This window comes from Tachypleus tridentatus, chromosome 5, assembly GCF_004210375.1.
Source record: "Tachypleus tridentatus isolate NWPU-2018 chromosome 5, ASM421037v1, whole genome shotgun sequence".
Classification (NCBI taxonomy): domain Eukaryota; kingdom Metazoa; phylum Arthropoda; class Merostomata; order Xiphosura; family Limulidae; genus Tachypleus; species Tachypleus tridentatus.
In genome coordinates, this window is record NC_134829.1 from 1398268 (window position 1) to 1418970 (window position 20703).

General features: G+C 32.3%; 1 protein-coding gene across 1 annotated transcript; it reads right to left on the bottom strand.

The window, feature by feature from the left end:
* Window positions 1-212: 212 nt before the first annotated feature.
* LOC143250395 (glutamate receptor ionotropic, kainate 3-like) lies at window positions 213-15809 on the bottom strand. The gene is made up of 3 exons (XM_076500847.1): window positions 14524-15809; window positions 12338-12604; window positions 213-2016 (listed from the first exon to the last, which is right to left on the bottom strand). Exons 1-3 carry the CDS (start codon window positions 14717-14719, stop codon window positions 1931-1933), a joined length of 549 nt encoding a protein of 182 aa, XP_076356962.1. The 5' UTR covers window positions 14720-15809; the 3' UTR covers window positions 213-1930.
* Window positions 15810-20703: the final 4894 nt, after the last annotated feature.

Here is a 20703-nt window from a genome sequence, read left to right on the forward strand (position 1 = left end):
TTTTATTATATGTACTAACCCTAAAGAAGCCACAATTGTATTGTATGTACTAACCCTAAAGAAGCCACAATTGTATTGTATGTACTTACCCTAAAGAAGCCACAAAGGTGAAAAGTTTGTTAAAATAAATAAGTTCTTTTATAATTACCTGGAGTTTGAAGAAAAGTGTTTATTGTATCACATTAACACATTTAATTATTGAAGACTTTGAGGTTCTCTTTTACCAGTATATTGCACTTTTCACAGCACTCTTTCAGTTCAATTGTACACAGTCAGATATCAAGGCGTTCTCATCCGAAATATATTGTAACTCTCACAATATTTTAGTTTAGTGGTGTACAGACAAGTTTCAAGGCATTTTCACCCCAAACATAGAGTCATTGTCACAACACATAAACAGTTTAAAGTAGATTTCAAAACCAAACCGAGACAGCAAGATAACAAACAAATAAGAAATATGAACGCTGTTTTCCATGCAAGAACCGAAAAAATATTTTCAAAATTCTGAATCATTGATGACGTCACGTAACGTTTGTTATTGATGATACACTTAGGTTTCTATCTTATTATAAATTTTAAAATATTAGTGTTAACATTTGTTGGTGGTTTTATTGTTTTACACTCCTTGACCTCTGAGTTCAACTTACTCACACAAAAACAAACCTCAACATTAACCATACAAGGATATCTGTCAACTAGAGCACACCCAAATACACTAAACATTAGCCATATCAGGATATCTGTCAACTAGAGCACACCCAAATACACTCTACGTTAACCATATCAGGATATCTGTCAACTAGAGCACACCCAAATACACTAAACATTAGCCATATCAGGATATCTGTCAACTAGAGCACACCCAAATACACTCTACGTTAATTAACCATAGCAGAATATCTGTCAACTCGACCACACCCAAATACACTAAACATTAGCCATATCAGGATATCTGTCAACTAGAGCACACCCAAATACACTCTACGTTAACCATATCAGAATATCTGTCAACTCGACCACACCCAAATACACTAAACATTAGCCATATCAGGATATCTGTCAACTAGAGCACACCCAAATACACTAAACATTAACCATATCAGAATATCTGTCAACTAGAGCACACCCAAATACACTCTACGTTAACCATATCAAAATATCTGTCAACTCGACCACACCCAAATACACTAAACATTAGCCATATCAGGATATCTGTCTACTAGAGCACACCCAAATACACTAAACATTAGCCATATCAGGATATCTGTCAACTAGAACACACCCAAATACACTCTGCGTTAACCATATCAGAATATCTGTCAACTAGAGCACACCCAAATACACTCTACGTTAACCATATCAGAATATCTGTCAACTCGACCACACTCAAATACACTAAACATTAACCATATCAGGATATCTGTCAACTAGAGCACACCCAAATACACTAACATTAACCATATCAGAATATCTGTCAACTAGAGCACACCCAAATACACTAACATTAACCATATTAGGATATTTGCCCATTCAAGCACAACTAAATGCACTCGACATTAACCCTATCAGGATACCTACTAGCCTGAGCACACCTTACCAATAATGATCTTAAGATATTTACCAACGTGTGAACACCCCGAACACTTTATAAACACACACACACACACATTTGTGTGTACATGTGTCTACATAAGTGACAATCTTATTTTATTGTGAAATATAGTGTTCATTCTCAAAACGTGTCTTAAAACATGAATTCCATGACAGTAAAAATCCCCCTCACAGTTACTGCCCTTTTCAATGATACTTTGAGCATTCGCGAAATAGGGACAAAACTAGCGGGACACTTTATGGGGACTCAGTTTAAGAATATACAGTACTGAAGTTCGGTACTGAGGATATGTGTGGGAAATCACCATTATTTGTGAGCTCAGGTTTTCGAGCGACTGTTTTCGTGGAACTCCGACAAGATAAGGCAAACTTCATTTCCTTTAACATCTCCTTGCAAATAGGTTCCTGTAATGGAAGAAATAACTACAGTGTTATATAAAATGTGGTTTTCAACTTTTCACTAGATTAATACAGTGTTATATAAAATGTGGTTTTCAACTTTTCACTAGATTAATACAGTGTTATATAAAATGTGGTTTTCAACCTTTCATTAGATTAATACAGTGTTATATAAAATGTGGTTTTCAACCTTTCATTAGATTAATACAGTGCTATATAAAATGTGGTTTTCAACTTTTCACTAGATTAATACAGTGTTATATAAAATGTGGTTTTCAACTTTTCACTAGATTAATACAGTGTTATATAAAATGTGGTTTTCAACCTTTCATTAGATTAATACAGTGTTATATAAAATGTGGTTTTTAACCTTTCATTAGATTAATACAGTGTTATATAAAATGTGGTTTTCAACTTTTCACTAGATTAATACAGTGTTATATAAAATGTGGTTTTCAACCTTTCATTAGATTAATACAGTGTTATATAAAATGTGGTTTTCAACTTTTCACTAGATTAATACAGTGTTATATAAAATGTGGTTTTCAAACTTTCACTAGATTAATACAGTGTTATATAAAATGTGGTTTTCAACCGTTCATTAGATTAATACAGTATTATATAAAATGTGGTTTTCAACCTTTCATTAGATTAATACAGTGTTATATAAAATGTGGTTTTCAAACTTTCACTAGATTAATACAGTGTTATATAAAATGTGGTTTTCAACCGTTCATTAGATTAATACAGTGTTATATAAAATGTGGTTTTCAACCGTTCATTAGATTAATACAGTGTTATATAAAATGTGGCTTTCAACCTTTCATTAGATTAATACAGTACTACATAAAATGTGGTTTTCAACCGTTCATTAGATTAATACAGTGTTATATAAAATGTGGTTTTCAACGTTTCATTAGATTAATAAAGTGCTATATAAAATGTGGTTTTCAACGTTTCACTAGATTGCTACAGTGTTATATAAAATGTGGTTTTCAACGTTTCATTAGATACAGTACTATATAAAATGTGGTTTCAACGTTTCACTAGATTACTACAGTGTTATATAAAATGTGGTTTTCAACCTTTCATTAGATTAATACAGTGTTATATAAAATGTGGTTTTCAACCTTTCACTAGATTAATACAGTGCTATATAAAATGTGGTTTTCAACCTTTTATTAGATTAATACATACTATATAGAATGTGGTTTCAACGTTTCACTAGATTACTACAGTGTTATATAAAATGTGGTTTTCAACGTCTCATTAGATTAATACAGTACTATATAAAATGTGGTTTCAACGTTTCACTAGATTACTACAGTGTTATATAAAATGTGGTTTTCAACGTTTCATTAGATTAATACAGTGCTATATAAAATGTGGTTTTCAACGTTTCACTAGATTGCTACAGTGTTATATAAAATGTGGTTTTCAACGTTTCATTAGATACAGTACTATATAAAATGTGGTTTCAACGTTTCACTAGATTACTACAGTGTTATATAAAATGTGGTTTTCAACGTTTCATTAGATTAATACAGTGCTATATAAAATGTGGTTTTCAACCTTTTATTAGATTAATACAGTGTTATATAAAATGTGGTTTTCAACCTTTCACTAGATTAATACAGTGCTATATAAAATGTGGTTTTCAACCTTTTATTAGATTAATACATACTATATAGAATGTGGTTTCAACGTTTCACTAGATTACTACAGTGTTATATAAAATGTGGTTTTCAACGTCTCATTAGATTAATACAGTACTATATAAAATGTGGTTTCAACGTTTCACTAGATTACTACAGTGTTATATAAAATGTGGTTTTCAACGTTTCATTAGATTAATACAGTGCTATATAAAATGTGGTTTTCAACGTTTCACTAGATTGCTACAGTGTTATATAAAATGTGGTTTTCAACGTTTCATTAGATACAGTACTATATAAAATGTGGTTTTCAACGTTTCATTAGATTAATACAGTGTTATATAAAATGTGGTTTTCAACGTTTCATTAGATTAATACAGTGTTATATAAAATGTGGTTTTCAACGTTTCATTAGATTAATACAGTGTTATATAAAATGTGGTTTTCAACGTTTCATTAGATTAATACAGTGTTATATAAAATGTGGTTTTCAACGTCTCATTAGATTAATACAGTACTATATAAAATGTGGTTTCAACGTTTCACTAGATTACTACAGTGTTATATAAAATGTGGTTTTCAACGTTTCATTAGATTAATACAGTGCTATATAAAATGTGGTTTTCAACGTTTCACTAGATTGCTACAGTGTTATATAAAATGTGGTTTTCAACGTTTCATTAGATACAGTACTATATAAAATGTGGTTTCAACGTTTCACTAGATTACTACAGTGTTATATAAAATGTGGTTTTCAACGTTTCATTAGATTAATACAGTGTTATATAAAATGTGGTTTTCAACGTTTCATTAGATTAATACAGTGTTATATAAAATGTGGTTTTCAACGTTTCATTAGATTAATACAGTGTTATATAAAATGTGGTTTTCAACGTTTCATTAGATTAATACAGTGTTATATAAAATGTGGTTTTCAACGTTTCATTAGATTAATACAGTGTTATATAAAATGTGGTTTTCAACTTTTCATTAGATTAATACAGTGTTATAAAAAAAGAAAAAAAGAGAATTTCAAAGTTTTACCAGAGCACCATATCTTTGTTTTGTTTCGAATTTCGTACATAGCTGCTCGAGGTTGCTATATGTTAGGTGTCTCTACTTTAGTGGTAATAGACTAATAGAAAGGCAGTCATTCAATGCTACTTACTGCCAACTTTAGGGTTACTCTATTACTAGAGAATATTGGGATTGACCGTTAAAATATGTCTTCACGTCTGAAAGGACGAGAATGTCCGGTGAAGGGGATTCGAATTCACGACACTCAGTTTGCTATTCGAGCTCCCTAATTCCCAGGCTATGCCAAACTTGGCACTGTATTTTAATTTAAGACACGAATTTCGTTGTTTCGTAATATATATTAGGTTGAGGAATAATTAGTGAGCGTTTTTAAATAATTTCATTCAAGCATTACATGCAAGACTATACAATACTTCAATGCATGAACACATTACACCCAAAACATTTATTACGATACTTTATTTCATGTTATACCTAGGTATATAGTATGCATTGTTTTAAACGAAATTGCAAGAAATTAAATACGAAAAGCAGATGGTGTCGAAAATGCTCGATTTTGTCCACTTGACATTCCATTTAATGAGCTGAAAATGAAAGCAAAAATTAAAGACATATAAAAATCAAACACACCATCTATTAGAGCAAAAAATTATCTACCAAATGACATGAAATATTTTGCGAAAGCGTTTCATTTATGAATATATTTTGTTAACTTGAAAAACGCTCACGAATTATTCCTCAACCGAATACAAGCAGTGGAAAGTAATTCATTATATATACAAAAACTGCTCAATCAGAACAAAACAAATATGAGGCTATTTACTCACCGCGTGATAAAACTAAATTGAAAAAAAGTTTAGTGTTCTTTTATATGCCATATTTCCCTCCTTTAATTGCTCAGCGGGGACTCTGGAAGCTTATATCGAGAAAAAGTGGGTTTCGATACCTGTGAGTATCACATCACATATAGCCAATAAAAAATAAATATGAAAAATTAGTTGAATAAGAAAAAAATTTAAAAATAGGTAAGAAATTCTGTGTTTAAACAGTGCAATAATCTATTATATAAAGTTGAAAGTAACATATAGAATTAAAACTATACAGGTTTCGTTGGAACAATTTCCACCATCTCTGAAACACCAGGAAAATCGCAGAAAATTTTCAGTTTCGTACAGACACAAAAAACAGAATTATAGTTGCATTATTCCGATTGGATAATACTAGTATTGTGTAATGGATTACCTCACACAGTATACGAAACATCAAAATACACGTTTCATATAATGCTATGACGCTATATTTGGTATAGCCTTCTGGTATGAAAACTACATTTAATGCTATGACGCTATATTTGGTATAGCCTTCTGGTATGAAAACTACACATAATGCTATGACGCTATATTTGGTATAGCCTTCTGGTATGAAAACTACATTTAATGCTATGACGCTATATTTGGTATAGCCATCTGGTATGAAAACTACATTTAATGCTATGACGCTACATTCGGTATAGCCTTCTGGTATAAAAACTACAGATAATGCTATGACGCTATATTTGGTATAGCCTTCTGGTATGAAAACTACACATAATGCTATGACGCTATATTTGGTATAGCCTTCTGGTATGAAAACTACACACAATGCTATGACGGTATATTTGGTATAGCCTTTTGGTATGAAAACTACACATAATGCTATGACGCTATATTTGGTATAGCCTTCTGGTATGAAAACTACACATAATGCTATGACGCTATATTTGGTATAGCCTTCTGGTATGAAAACTACATTTAATGCTATGACGCTATATTTGGTATAGCCTTCTGGTATGAAAACTACACATAATGCTATGACGCTATATTTGGTATAGCCTTCTGGTATGAAAACTACACATAATGCTATGACGCTATATTTGGTATAGCCTTCTGGTATGAAAACTACACATAATGCTATGACGCTATATTTGGTACAGCCTTCTGGTATGAAAACTACACATAATGCTATGACGCTACATTCGGTATAGCCTTCTGGTATAAAAACTACACATAATGCTATGACGCTATATTTGGTATAGCCTTCTGGTATGAAAACTACACATAATGCTATGACGCTATATTTGGTATAGCCTTCTGGTATGAAAACTACACACAATGCTATGACGGTATATTTGGTATAGCCTTTTGGTATGAAAACTACACATAATGCTATGACGCTATATTTGGTATAGCCTTCTGGTATGAAAACTACACATAATGCTATGACGCTATATTTGGTATAGCCTTCTGGTATGAAAACTACATTTAATGCTATGACGCTATATTTGGTATAGCCTTCTGGTATGAAAACTACACATAATGCTATGACGCTATATTTGGTATAGCCTTCTGGTATGAAAACTACACATAATGCTATGACGCTATATTTGGTATAGCCTTCTGGTATGAAAACTACACATAATGCTATGACGCTATATTTGGTACAGCCTTCTGGTATGAAAACTACACATAATGCTATGACGCTATATTTGGTATAGCCTTCTGGTATGAAAACTACACATAATGCTATGACGCTATATTTGGTATAGCATTCTGGTATGAAAACTACACATAATGCTATGACGCTATATTTGGTATAGCCTTGTGGTATGAAAACAACACATAATGCTATGACGCTATATTTGGTATAGCCTTCTGGTATGAAAACTACACATAATGCTATGACGCTATATTTGGTATAGCATTCTGGTATGAAAACAAAATTTAATGCTACGACGCTATATTTGGTATAGCCTTCTGGTATGAAAACTACACATAATGCTATGACGCTATATTTGGTATAGCCTTCTGGTATGAAAACAACATTTAATGCTATGACGCTATATTTGGTATAGCCTTCTGGTATGAAAACTACACATAATGCTATGACGCTATATTCGGTATAGCATTCTGGTATGAAAACAATACATAATGCTATGACGCTGCATTTGGTTTAACTTTCTGGTACGAAAACTAAAATTACCTGCGTTACTTTTAGTATTCTCAAGATGGTACAATTTTTTCAACCGAAACGTGTAGAGTTTTAATTCTATATTTTACTTTGAACTTTATGCAATAAATTATTGTGAATTTTTAAAGGTTGAAGTTCTTACGTATTTCACTAATTTTCTGGACAAGATCTGTCATAGAGAATGCTGAAGGAAAAAAAGTTGATAATGTTTCCAAACGTATAAAACAATAGAAATCCAATAACCTGAACAGTTTTGAAAAGTTCAAAAGTCAGTGGTCACTCTTTATTTTTAGAGTGTAGTTTTCTTTGTTGGTTTTGTGTGATGTCGAATTACACTATTCAATCATTTTTTAGTTTTATAGGTTTCGGTAAATTTGTGTAAATCCACAAACAATAGACTGTATATAACACCACTGACAAAAGGTGTTCAGATCTCTGTAATAAGTATTTTTCATCTCAGGTTTCTTAATCTCTTGATGACATAGAAAGGTCGAAACATTGTTCTCTCCTTAACAATACAAATGTAAATACCCATACCACCCGGTCTGAAATATATTTTATTTCATTTAGGTTTCTCGTCATCAAATAAATATTTTTTTTATTCCTAATAGGACGCATATAAAACAATATCTTACTTGTATATTTCTCACTATAGCATGCTTCTTATAGTATGTTTATTTTTATTATTCCAAAAAGGACGGATATAAAACAATAATCTTACTTGTATGTTTCTCACTATAGCATGCCTCTTATGGTATGTTTATTTTTATTATTCCTTATAGGACGGATATAAAACAATAATCTTACTTGTATGTTTCTCACTATAGCATGCCTCTTATGGTATGTTTATTTTTATTATTCCTTATAGGACGGATATAAAACAATATCTTACTTGTATATTTCTCACTATAGCATGCCTCTTATGGTATCTTTATTTTTGTTATTCCTAATAAGACGGATATAAAACAATAATCTTACTTGTATGTTTCTCACTATAGCATGCCTCTTATGGTATGTTTATTTTTATTATTCCTTATAGGACGGATATAAAACAATAATCTTACTTGTATGTTTCTCACTATAGCATGCCTCTTATGGTATGTTTATTTTTATTATTCCTTATAGGACGGATATAAAACAATAATCTTACTTGTATGTTTCTCACTATAGCATGCCTCTTATGGTATGTTTATTTTTATTATTCCTTATAGGTGAAGAATTGATGAAAGTGAAACAGAAAATACATTGAAGAAATACAACTTTCCTAACCTTGAACAAACACAGATAACATACGTGAGGTTAATAACTAAAAACGAGACAAAACCTTCACAAACAAACAGGAAATAGAAACATTACAAGGAAAGTGGTTGTGAAACGGTTCCCTTTCACGAAAATGACTATTGTGTGGAATAAATTTACGTAGGAAGAAAATAAAAACTAGAAGAGTATTCAGCTACATCTGGTGTTCTAAAAATCATTTAGAATAGTCTCAGTTCCAAGCATGTTATTTGGAGAAAAGTAAAAATTAATGACGCCCATGATTTACAACTGTTAACAACAATGAAGTAAAACTGATTCAATCAATGTTTTACAGATGTTAACATGTTTCAGTACAAACAAAGGTGATTAATCTATTAAGTCAGGTCGCATCAAGGTTGAAGTTATAACTAATATTACAGAAGGAAAAACATACTAATAAGCAGTGAGCTAATAAAATACACAATATTCAACTAAGCTAGTAGTAATACCATTCTGACACTAGTGTAGCTATATAACTGGGTTAGTAACAATACCATTCTGACACTATTGTAGCTATATAACCGGGCTAGTAACAATACCATTCTGACACTATTGTAGCTATATAACTGGGTTAGTAACAATACCATTCTGACACTATTGTAGCTATATAACCGGGCTAGTAACAATACCATTCTGACACTATTGTAGCTATATAACTGGGTTAGTAACAATACCATTCTGACACTATTGTAGCTATATAACTGGGTTAGTAACAATACCATTCTGACACTATTGTAGCTATATTACTGGGTTAGTAACAATACCATTCTGACACTATTGTAGCTATATAACTGGGTTAGTAACAATACCATTCTGACACTATTGTAGCTATATAACCGGGCTAGTAACAATACCATTCTGACACTATTGTAGCTATATAACCGGGCTAGTAACAATTCCATTCTGACACTAGTGTAGCTATATAACCGGGCTAGTAACAATACTATTCTGACACTAGTGTAGCTATATAACCGGGCTAGTAACAATACCATTCTGACAATAGTGTAGCTATATAACTGGGCTAATAACAATACCATTCTGACACTAGTGTAGCTATATAACCGGGTTAGTAACAATACCATTTTGACAATAGTGTAGCTATATAACTGGGCTAGTAACAATGCCGTTCTGACATTATTGTAGCTATATAATCGGGCTAATAACAATACTATTCTGACACTAGTGTAGCTATATAACCGGGCTAGTAACAATACCATTCTGACAATAATGTAGCTATATAACTGGGCTAATAACAATGCCGTTCTGACACTATTGTAGCTTCATAACTGGGCTAGTGACAATACCATTCTGACATTTGTATAGCTATATAACCGGGCTAGTAACAATACCATTCTGACACTAGTGTAGCTATATAACTGGTCTAGTGACAATACTATTCTGACACTAATGTAGTTATATAACTGGGCTAGTAACAATGCCGTTCTGACACTAGTGTAGCTATAAAACCGGGCTAGTAACAATACCAATCTGACACTAATGTAGTTATATAACTGGTCTAGTAACAATACCAATCTGACACTAGTGTAGCTATAAAACCGGGCTAGTAACAATACCAATCTGACACTAGTGTAGCTATATAATTGGTCTAGTGACAATACCATTCTGACATTAGTGTAGCAATATAACTGGGCTAGTAACAATACCATTCTGACACCAGTGTAGCTATATAACTGGTCTAGTGACAATACTATTCTGACACTAGTGTAGCAATATAACCGGGCTCGTAACAATACCAATCTGACACTAGGGTAGCTATATAACTGGGCAAGTAACAATACCATTCTGACACTACTGTAGGTATATAACTGGGCTAGTAATAATTCCAATCTGACACTAGTGTAACTAGCTATTTAACTGAGGTAGTAGTAATAACATAATCTCTACTGTAGCATATATTGGTTCTTCATCTGAGCAAGTAATAATATGTTGAGATACAGTGGTTGTTTATTTCACCTAGTAATAACTACGTTGGGATATTACATGGGTTCGTTTTCAAGCTAGTTATGTATACCATGTGAGTGATTCAAGTTGTTTTTAGCGGATGTGGTTTTCGTTTTCGTTATCAATGTAGATTTCAGTTTTATGTTGTGAAATTAACATATGCATTATTACCATTAACCGAAGACGTTCGTGGCCAAAGAAATATAGTAATCACTTTCTACAATCCATAGGTATAAGTTATTTTATAGCATGAGACATAACAGTTTTATCTTGTGTACAATAATAGCATATTTATTTATTTGTTTTTTTTTCTTTTAACAAAACCTGAGGAATAAACCTAGTGGCTCCATCTATTGTTGGTGATTATCGTGTTCTATCGTCTGATTAATAGAATCCTTTGAGATTACAATTGATCTTTTATAAAATCCTCTTGCATAACCTGACGTCTGTAGGCCTATAACGTTAGCTGTCTATAGTTTTCATAGCAGTATTCCATTGTGTAGCTTTGCGATTAAGAACAAATAAAGAAAAAACTTTGAGAAAACGTTGTTATCAAAATTATAAATTATTATTATAAGTTTTTCGTGCCACGCCTTATAAATAACACACATAAAACTGTCGTGAAACGCCTTATAATAACACACATAAAACTGTCGTGAAACGCCTTATAATAACACACATAAAACTGTCGTGAAACGCCTTATAATAACACACATAAAACTGTCGTGAAACACCTTATAATAACACACATAAAACTGTCGTGAAACGCCTTATAATAACACACATAAAACTGTCGTGAAACGTCTTATAATAACAGACATGTCGTGAAACGCCTTATAATAACACACATAAAACTGTCGTGAAACGTCTTATAATAACACACATAAAACTGTCGTGAAACACCTTATAATAACAGACATGTCGTGAAACGCCTTATAGTAACAGACATGTCGTGAAAGGCCTTATAGTAATTTATATACAAATCTATTGTCTAACGTTGAATAACACATACACAAGTTTATCATCTAGTGCAATGAAACAGAACATAAACATGTTTGTCGTCAAATGCCTCACAGTAATACACATAAAACATTGTTGTGCAATGCCTGACAATAATAAACAAACATGTTTGTGTGTTTATAATAGTGTGTTTGTAAATTTTTTGTACAACGCCTTACAATAATATATATATACATGTTTCTCGTATAACGTCATATAATAAATACAAATTAAAGTTGTTTTTGTCGTCAAACGGTTTGGTTTGTTTGAATCGAGCACAAAGCTAAACAAAGGGCTATATGTACTCTGCCCACCACAGATGTTATCCCGCTGTGCCACATTAAAACTACTAAATGTAAAATTCTTACTCTGTCCTCGCTTGCCATTTTTTTGTCTTCCAAAAAATTCAAGGACAGCTACAACAGTTGCGATCGCAAGTCCTCCTAAAAGCACCACAAATACGCCTCCAACATTGGCTAGGCCTAACTCTCGAACAGAACTGGAGCCTTTCTTAGACTCAACACACTGTCCACCTCCTTTCTTTTGTTTCCACCACCTTTCTTTGAGAACATGCAATATACCACTCTCTTGGAGCTTGAGAATACCACTGGATAAAGGCGTTCTATATATAGAACCTGTAAAAGTATTAAAGATGAATACCATTGGATAAAGGGGTTCTATATATAGAACCTGTAGAAAAACATATGACATATGTCTGACATATAAACTATTTATAACAACAGTCGTTATACTACAAACGTTCATTTCATGTTGGCAAATCATAGCTTCAATTATTAACACTTTAATAAGATATAAACGTTAAGCCTAATATTAATATACAATAATATTATTAATATAATATTAATCTCATGTATTAATATACAATTAATGTGGGTTTCAATCACTGATGTAACAAGGTGGTAAGAAAACCTATATCTTATGCATTAATATACAATTAATGTGGTGTTCAATCACTGATGTCACAAAGTGGTAATAAAACCTATATCTTATGTATTAATATACAATTAATGTGACGTTCAATCACTAATGTCACAAGGTGGTGAGAAAACTTATGTCTTATGTATTAAGATATAATTAATGTGGGTTTCAATCACTGATGTCACAAAGTGGTAAGAAAACATATATCTTATGTATTAATATACAATTAATGTGATGTTCAATCACTGATGTCACAAAGTGGTAATAAAACCTATATCGTATGCATTAATATACAATTAATGTGGGTTTCAATCACTGATGTCACAAGGTGGTAAGAAAACCTATATCTTTTGCATTAATATACAATTAATGTGGGTTTCAATCACTGATGTCACAAAGTGGTAATAAAACCTATATCTTATGTATTAATATACAATTAATGTGGGTTTCAATCACTGATGTCACAGAGTGGTAATAAAACCTATATCTTATGTAATAATATACAATTAATGTGGTGTTCAATCACTGATGTCACACAGTGGTAATAAAACCTATATATTATGTATTAATATACAATTAATGTGGGTTTCAATCACTGATGTCACAAGGTGGTAAGAAAACTTATATCTTATGCATTAATATACAATTAATGTGGTGTTCAATCACTGATGTCACAAGGTGGTGAGAAAATGTCTCTTACACCGTAAACTGATGATGTTACTCTAGTCTTCTCTAATAATTGTTGTTTTAATATTTTACATTCATATATGAAACATACAGTTTATGTTTTAAGTTAATAGGCCTGGGAATGATAGTTTGGTTTGCGACATGTTTTTATTTGAACCTTTCTCAAAACTGAAATATTTTAATTTTATTTTTGAATTCAATGTTTTAATCTATTTCACTTCTCATTACGTCTATGAAATAGAAAAAGACTGTTTTCAGAGACTTGTTCTCAACAGTTGTTTACTTGAAATTAACAATGTAATGAATTCTCATGTCGATAAAAACAATACATCCTACTTGCATATCTAAAACTTACATCAATTGTTACGTTATTATTAAAACGTGAAAAACCAGTTATGAAATGAATGACTCAACCTTCGAGTTTATTAAACTCTAAAATTGAAAGTATTTCACCAGTACTATCTAACTGAATTCATTCTATAGCTTCTGACACTACATACAAATATTGTCAACATCGATCTATAATAGTTATATACTGATTTTCAAATCCTTACGTCATTAAAGAACCTTGAATTATCAATATATATATGTGTGTTCATATATATATATATATATATAGGTAGAGTATTTTACACAACAACTGTGAAAGCAAGTTTAATTTCTAAATGTAAATATACTTACATATGACAATAACTATACTCATTATTGTTTTTAAATAATGAAATAATTCATGGTGTTGAACAAACTGTTTGCAGTTTTATTTAGATTACCTTTTATATTTACTATTCTAATAACTCTTGGAATCCATAAGTCCTATCTGTGTCACATTACAGTTTTGTCTTCTCTGATAGAATGGAAACTGATTCAACAAAGATTGCATATTTTTTCTGAAATCCATTTATCCTTTTATTACATAAGTAAATCTTACCCTTTGGAGTTGCTATTCCATATCCCTTGGAATCCAGAAGTCCTCCTATCTGTGTCAGATTACAGTTTCGCTCTACTCTGTACTCAATAGAGGCTGACTCCATCAAGAATGCGTAGTTTCCTAGGAGGACCCGCTCGACCCCTTCAGAGTTTGACTTGGTAAAAACGGTGGGAACCTTGGCCATAGTTTCCCACATCTTCTGGTAGGTTGGAATTTTGGATTCCTGTAAAATGACAGAGTTAACTTTAAAATATCTATTAATAAACTTGATCAGAATGATTTAGCATGTCACTATTTTGATTTATATACCATAGCTGAAGGCAATATTATTACTAAATATTGAATTCTTCGCTTTTATTGGAATGTCTAATGAATCATGTCTGAACAAAAAGGACTGTAACAAATACCGTAAAAAGGTGGTACCAGACAGATGATTCCATGTACTATTAGTTCTCCTTTTAACCGATCTATGACATTCAAGTAATTGTAACAAATACCGTAAAGAAGGTGGTACCAGACAGATGATTCCATGTACTATTAGTTCTCCTTTTAACCGATCTATGACATTCAAGTAATTGTAACAAATTCCGTAAAAAAGGTGGTACCAGACAGATAATTCCATGTACAATTAGTCCTCCTTTTAATCAATCTATGACATTCAAGTAGTTGTAACAAATACCATAAAGAAGGTGGTACCAGACTGATGATTCCACGTACTATTAGTCCTCCTTTTAATCGATCTATGACATTCAAGTAGTTGTAACAAATACCGTAAAGAAGGTGGTACCAGACTGATGATTCCATGTACTATTAGTCCTCCTTTAAATCGATCTATGACATTCAAGTAGTTGTAACAAATACCGTAAAGAAGGTGGTACCAGACAGATGACTCCATGTACTATTAGTCCTACTTTTAACCGATCTATGATATTCAAGTAATTGTAACAAATACCGTAAAGAAGGTGGCACCAGACAGATGACTCCATGTACTATTAGTCCTACTTTTAACCGATCTATGACATTCAAGTAGTTGTAACAAATACCGTAAAGAAGGTGGTAACAGACAGATGATTCCATGTACTATTAGTCCTCATTTAAATCGATCTATGACATTCAAGTAGTTGTAACAAATACCGTAAAGAAGGTGGTACCAGACAGATGACTCCATGTACTATTAGTCCTACTTTTAACCGATCTATGATATTCAAGTAATTGTAACAAATACCGTAAAGAAGGTGGTAACAGACAGATGATTCCATGTACTATTAGTCCTACTTTTAACCGATCTATGATATTCAAGTAATTGTAACAAATACCGTAAAGACGGTGGCACCAGACAGATGACTCCATGTACTATTGGTCCTACTTTTAACCGATCTATGACATTCAAGTAGTTGTAACAAATACCGTAAAGAAGGTGGTACCAGACAGATGATTCCATGTACAATTAGTCCTCCTTTTAATCGATCTATGACATTCAAGTAGTTGTAACAAATACCGTAAAGAAGGTGGTAACAGACAGATGATTCCATGTACTATTAGTTCTCCTTTTAACCGATCTATGATATTCAAGTAATTGTAACAAATTCCGTAAAAAAGGTGGTACCAGACAGATAATTCCATGTACAATTAGTCCTCCTTTTAATCAATCTATGACATTCAAGTAGTTGTAACAAATACCATAAAGAAGGTGGTACCAGACTGATGATTCCACGTACTATTAGTCCTCCTTTTAATCGATCTATGACATTCAAGTAGTTGTAACAAATACCGTAAAGAAGGTGGTACCAGACTGATGATTCCATGTACTATTAGTCCTCCTTTAAATCGATCTATGACATTCAAGTAGTTGTAACAAATACCGTAAAGAAGGTGGTACCAGACAGATGACTCCATGTACTATTAGTCCTACTTTTAACCGATCTATGATATTCAAGTAATTGTAACAAATACCGTAAAGAAGGTGGCACCAGACAGATGACTCCATGTACTATTAGTCCTACTTTTAACCGATCTATGACATTCAAGTAGTTGTAACAAATACCGTAAAGAAGGTGGTAACAGACAGATGATTCCATGTACTATTAGTCCTCATTTAAATCGATCTATGACATTCAAGTAGTTGTAACAAATACCGTAAAGAAGGTGGCACCAGACAGATGACTCCATGTACTATTAGTCCTACTTTTAACCGATCTATGACATTCAAGTAGTTGTAACAAATACCGTAAAGAAGGTGGTAACAGACAGATGATTCCATGTACTATTAGTCCTACTTTTAACCGATCTATGATATTCAAGTAATTGTAACAAATACCGTAAAGACGGTGGCACCAGACAGATGACTCCATGTACTATTGGTCCTACTTTTAACCGATCTATGACATTCAAGTAGTTGTAACAAATACCGTAAAGAAGGTGGTACCAGACAGATGATTCCATGTACAATTAGTCCTCCTTTTAATCGATCTATGACATTCAAGTAGTTGTAACAAATACCGTAAAGAAGGTGGTAACAGACAGATGATTCCATGTACTATTAGTCCTACTTTTAACCGATCTATGATATTCAAGTAATTGTAACAAATACCGTAAAGAAGGTGGTACCAGACAGATGATTCCATGTACTATTAGTCCTACTTTTAACCGATCTATGACATTCAAGTAGTTGTAACAAATACCGTAAACAAGGTGGTACCAGACTGATGATTCCATATACTATTAGTCCTCCTTTAAATCGATCTATGACATTCAAGTAGTTGTAACAAATACCGTAAAGAAGGTGGTACCAGACAGATGACTCCATGTACTATTAGTCCTACTTTTAACCGATCTATGATATTCAAGTAATTGTAACAAATATCGTAAAGAAGGTGGCACCAGACAGATGACTCCATGTACTATTAGTCCTACTTTTAACCGATCTCTGACATTCAAGTAGTTGTAACAAATACCGTAAAGAAGGTGGTAACAGACAGATGATTCCATGTACTATTGGTCCTACTTTTAACCGATCTATGATATTCAAGTAATTGTAACAAATACCGTAAAGAAGGTGGTACCAGACTGATGATTCCATGTACTATTAGTTCTCCTTTTAACCGATGTATGACATTCAAGTAATTGTAAGAAATACCGTAAAGAAGGTGGTACCAGACTGATGATTCCATGTACTATTAGTCCTACTTTTAACCGATCTCTGACATTCAAGTAGTTGTAACAAATACCGTAAAGAAGGTGGTAACAGACAGATGATTCCATGTACTGTTAGTCCTACTTTTAACCGATCTATGATATTCAAGTAATTGTAACAAATACCGTAAAGAAGGTGGCACCAGACAGATGACTCCATGTACTATTAGTCCTACTTTTAACCGATCTATGACATTCAAGTAGTTGTAACAAATACCGTAAAGAAGGTGGTACCAGACTGATGATTCCATATACTATTAGTCCTCCTTTAAATCGATCTATGACATTCAAGTAGTTGTAACAAATACCGTAAAGAAGGTGGTACCAGACAGATGATTCCATGTACTATTAGTCCTACTTTTAACCGATCTATGATATTCAAGTAATTGTGACAAATACCGTAAAGAAGGTGGCACCAGACAGATGATTCCATGTACTATTAGTCCTCATTTTAACCGATCTATGTTTTCAAGTAATTGTAACAAATACCGTAAAGAAGGTGGCACCAGACAGATGACTCCATGTACTATTAGTCCTACTTTTAACCGATCTATGACATTCAAGTAGTTGTAACAAATACCGTAAAGAAGGTGGTACCAGACAGATGATTCCATGTACTATTAGTCCTACTTTTAACCGATCTATGATATTCAAGTAATTGTAACAAATACCGTAAAGAAGGTGGCACCAGACAGATGACTCCATGTACTATTAGTCCTACTTTTAACCGATCTATGACATTCAAGTAGTTTTAACAAATACCGTAAAGAAGGTGGTACCAGACTGATGATTCCATGTACTATTAGTTCTCCTTTTAACCGATGTATGACATTCAAGTAATTGTAAGAAATACCGTAAAGAAGGTGGTACCAGACTGATGATTCCATGTACTATTAGTCCTCCTTTAAATCGATCTATGACATTCAAGTAGTTGTAACAAATACCGTAAAGAAGGTGGTACCAGACAGATGACTCCATGTACTATTAGTCCTACTTTTACCCAATCTATGACATGCAAGTAGTTGTAACAAGATTGTTATTGAAGATTCGGTTAATAAACGTGCAGTTACTTTCCTAGTGTCCCAAAGCTTAATTTTGACAGAGTAGTAATAGCTCGAGGTAAAATAGTTAACACACAGCACTTGAGTTTCTGGTCTCATTTTGAAAATGTTACAACTTTTGAAGATGATCCTGCGTGCTAACTAATTAAATATGCATTCCTGTTAAGTACCACTTACTAAAGGTAAGTGAGCTACCTCTTCTTTACCTTATATAGTCATTTTTGTAGATTTTACAATTAAGTACCTTCATCAACATATTTCTTACATTAATAACATATTTTAATTAAATCAATCAGTGGCGCCACCACAGTTGACCTTCTAAACACTGTACTATTAAGTTCGAAAGTACTCGGGTACTGGTCCCGTTTTGAAAATATATCTTTATAGCTCTTCATTTATCCAAAGTATGAAACTTTAATAACACTAAAGGTAACATAACGAGAGTAATAATACCAATGTAGCATTGTTGAAAAATTAACAACGTTCCAACATACCATTATTTGAATAATAATATTTTACCAATGTAGCATTGTTGAAAAATTAACAACGTTCCAACATACCATTATTTGAATAATAATATTTTACCAATGTAGCATTGTTGAAAAATTAACAACGTTCCAACATACCATTTTTGGAATAATAATATTTTACCAATGTAGTATTGTTGGAAAAATGATACTGTTCTGACATAACATTAATTGAATAGTAATACTTTACCAATGAAGAATTATGGGACAAGTAATAATGTTCTAACATACCACTATAGGAATTATGAAATTTTACTAATATAGTATTGTTGGAAAATTAATACTGTTCTAACATACCATTATTTTAATGATTCTATTTTTTCAGTATAGTATTGTTGGAAAATTGATACTATTCTAACGTGTCATTATTTGAATAATAATATTTTACAAATGTGGTATTGTTGGAGAATTAATACTGTTCTAACATAATATTATTTGACTAATAATGTTTTACCAATGCAATATTGTTAGAAAAGTAATACTGTACTAAGATATCTTTATTTGAATAATATTATTTTTCCAATATAGTATTGTTATGCAATTAATAACGTTCTAGCATAACATTATTTAAATGATAGCATTTTATCGATATAGTATTGTTGAAAAAGGTAACCTGTTCTATCATACCACTATTTGAATACTAATATTTTACCAATATGGTGTTGTAGGAAAATTAAGAATATTCTAATGTGCAATTATTCGAGTAATATTTTACCAATATAGCATTGTTGGAAAATTAATGCTGTTGTATCCCTGTGATGAAAACAGCACAGACAGCCCATGACACAACGCTGTGTTTAATAAACATATTTTTCATACATACACATATTATATGTATATTACGTTTACTTCTATTAATATTTACTCTATACGTCTCAAAGAACATACTATTTGCAATAACACTTTGGTTGTCTCGGAACACATCCTATATTAGAATCATATTTGGTGCCATAATAGCCCTGGGTTGTCTACACAACCAAGATTTGCTAAAACACGTCAGAGATATGATTATGTAATAATATTGCCGCGATTCTGGGTGGCATCAAATTCTGTGTTTCTATCACCTCTAAGAATCCAGGGGGCGCCAGGTGTGAAACTGTATTTATACTTCCTGTTACAAGTAAGGTACTCACCTCTAAAAACAGGATACCTGCCGGTCGTTTGAAAATAGACCGATGTTTCTGATGTTCTAGAAGGATGGACAATCAGCAGATATCTCCGAAAACTACAAACCCATAAGTCTGTCTAACAAGCAATCTGGGAAAACGAAAACTACAAACCCATAAGTCTGTCTAACAAGCAATCTGGGAAAACGAAAACTACAAACCCATATGTCTGTCTAACAAGCAATCTGGGAAAACGAAAACTACAAACCCATATGTCTGTCTAACAAGCAATCT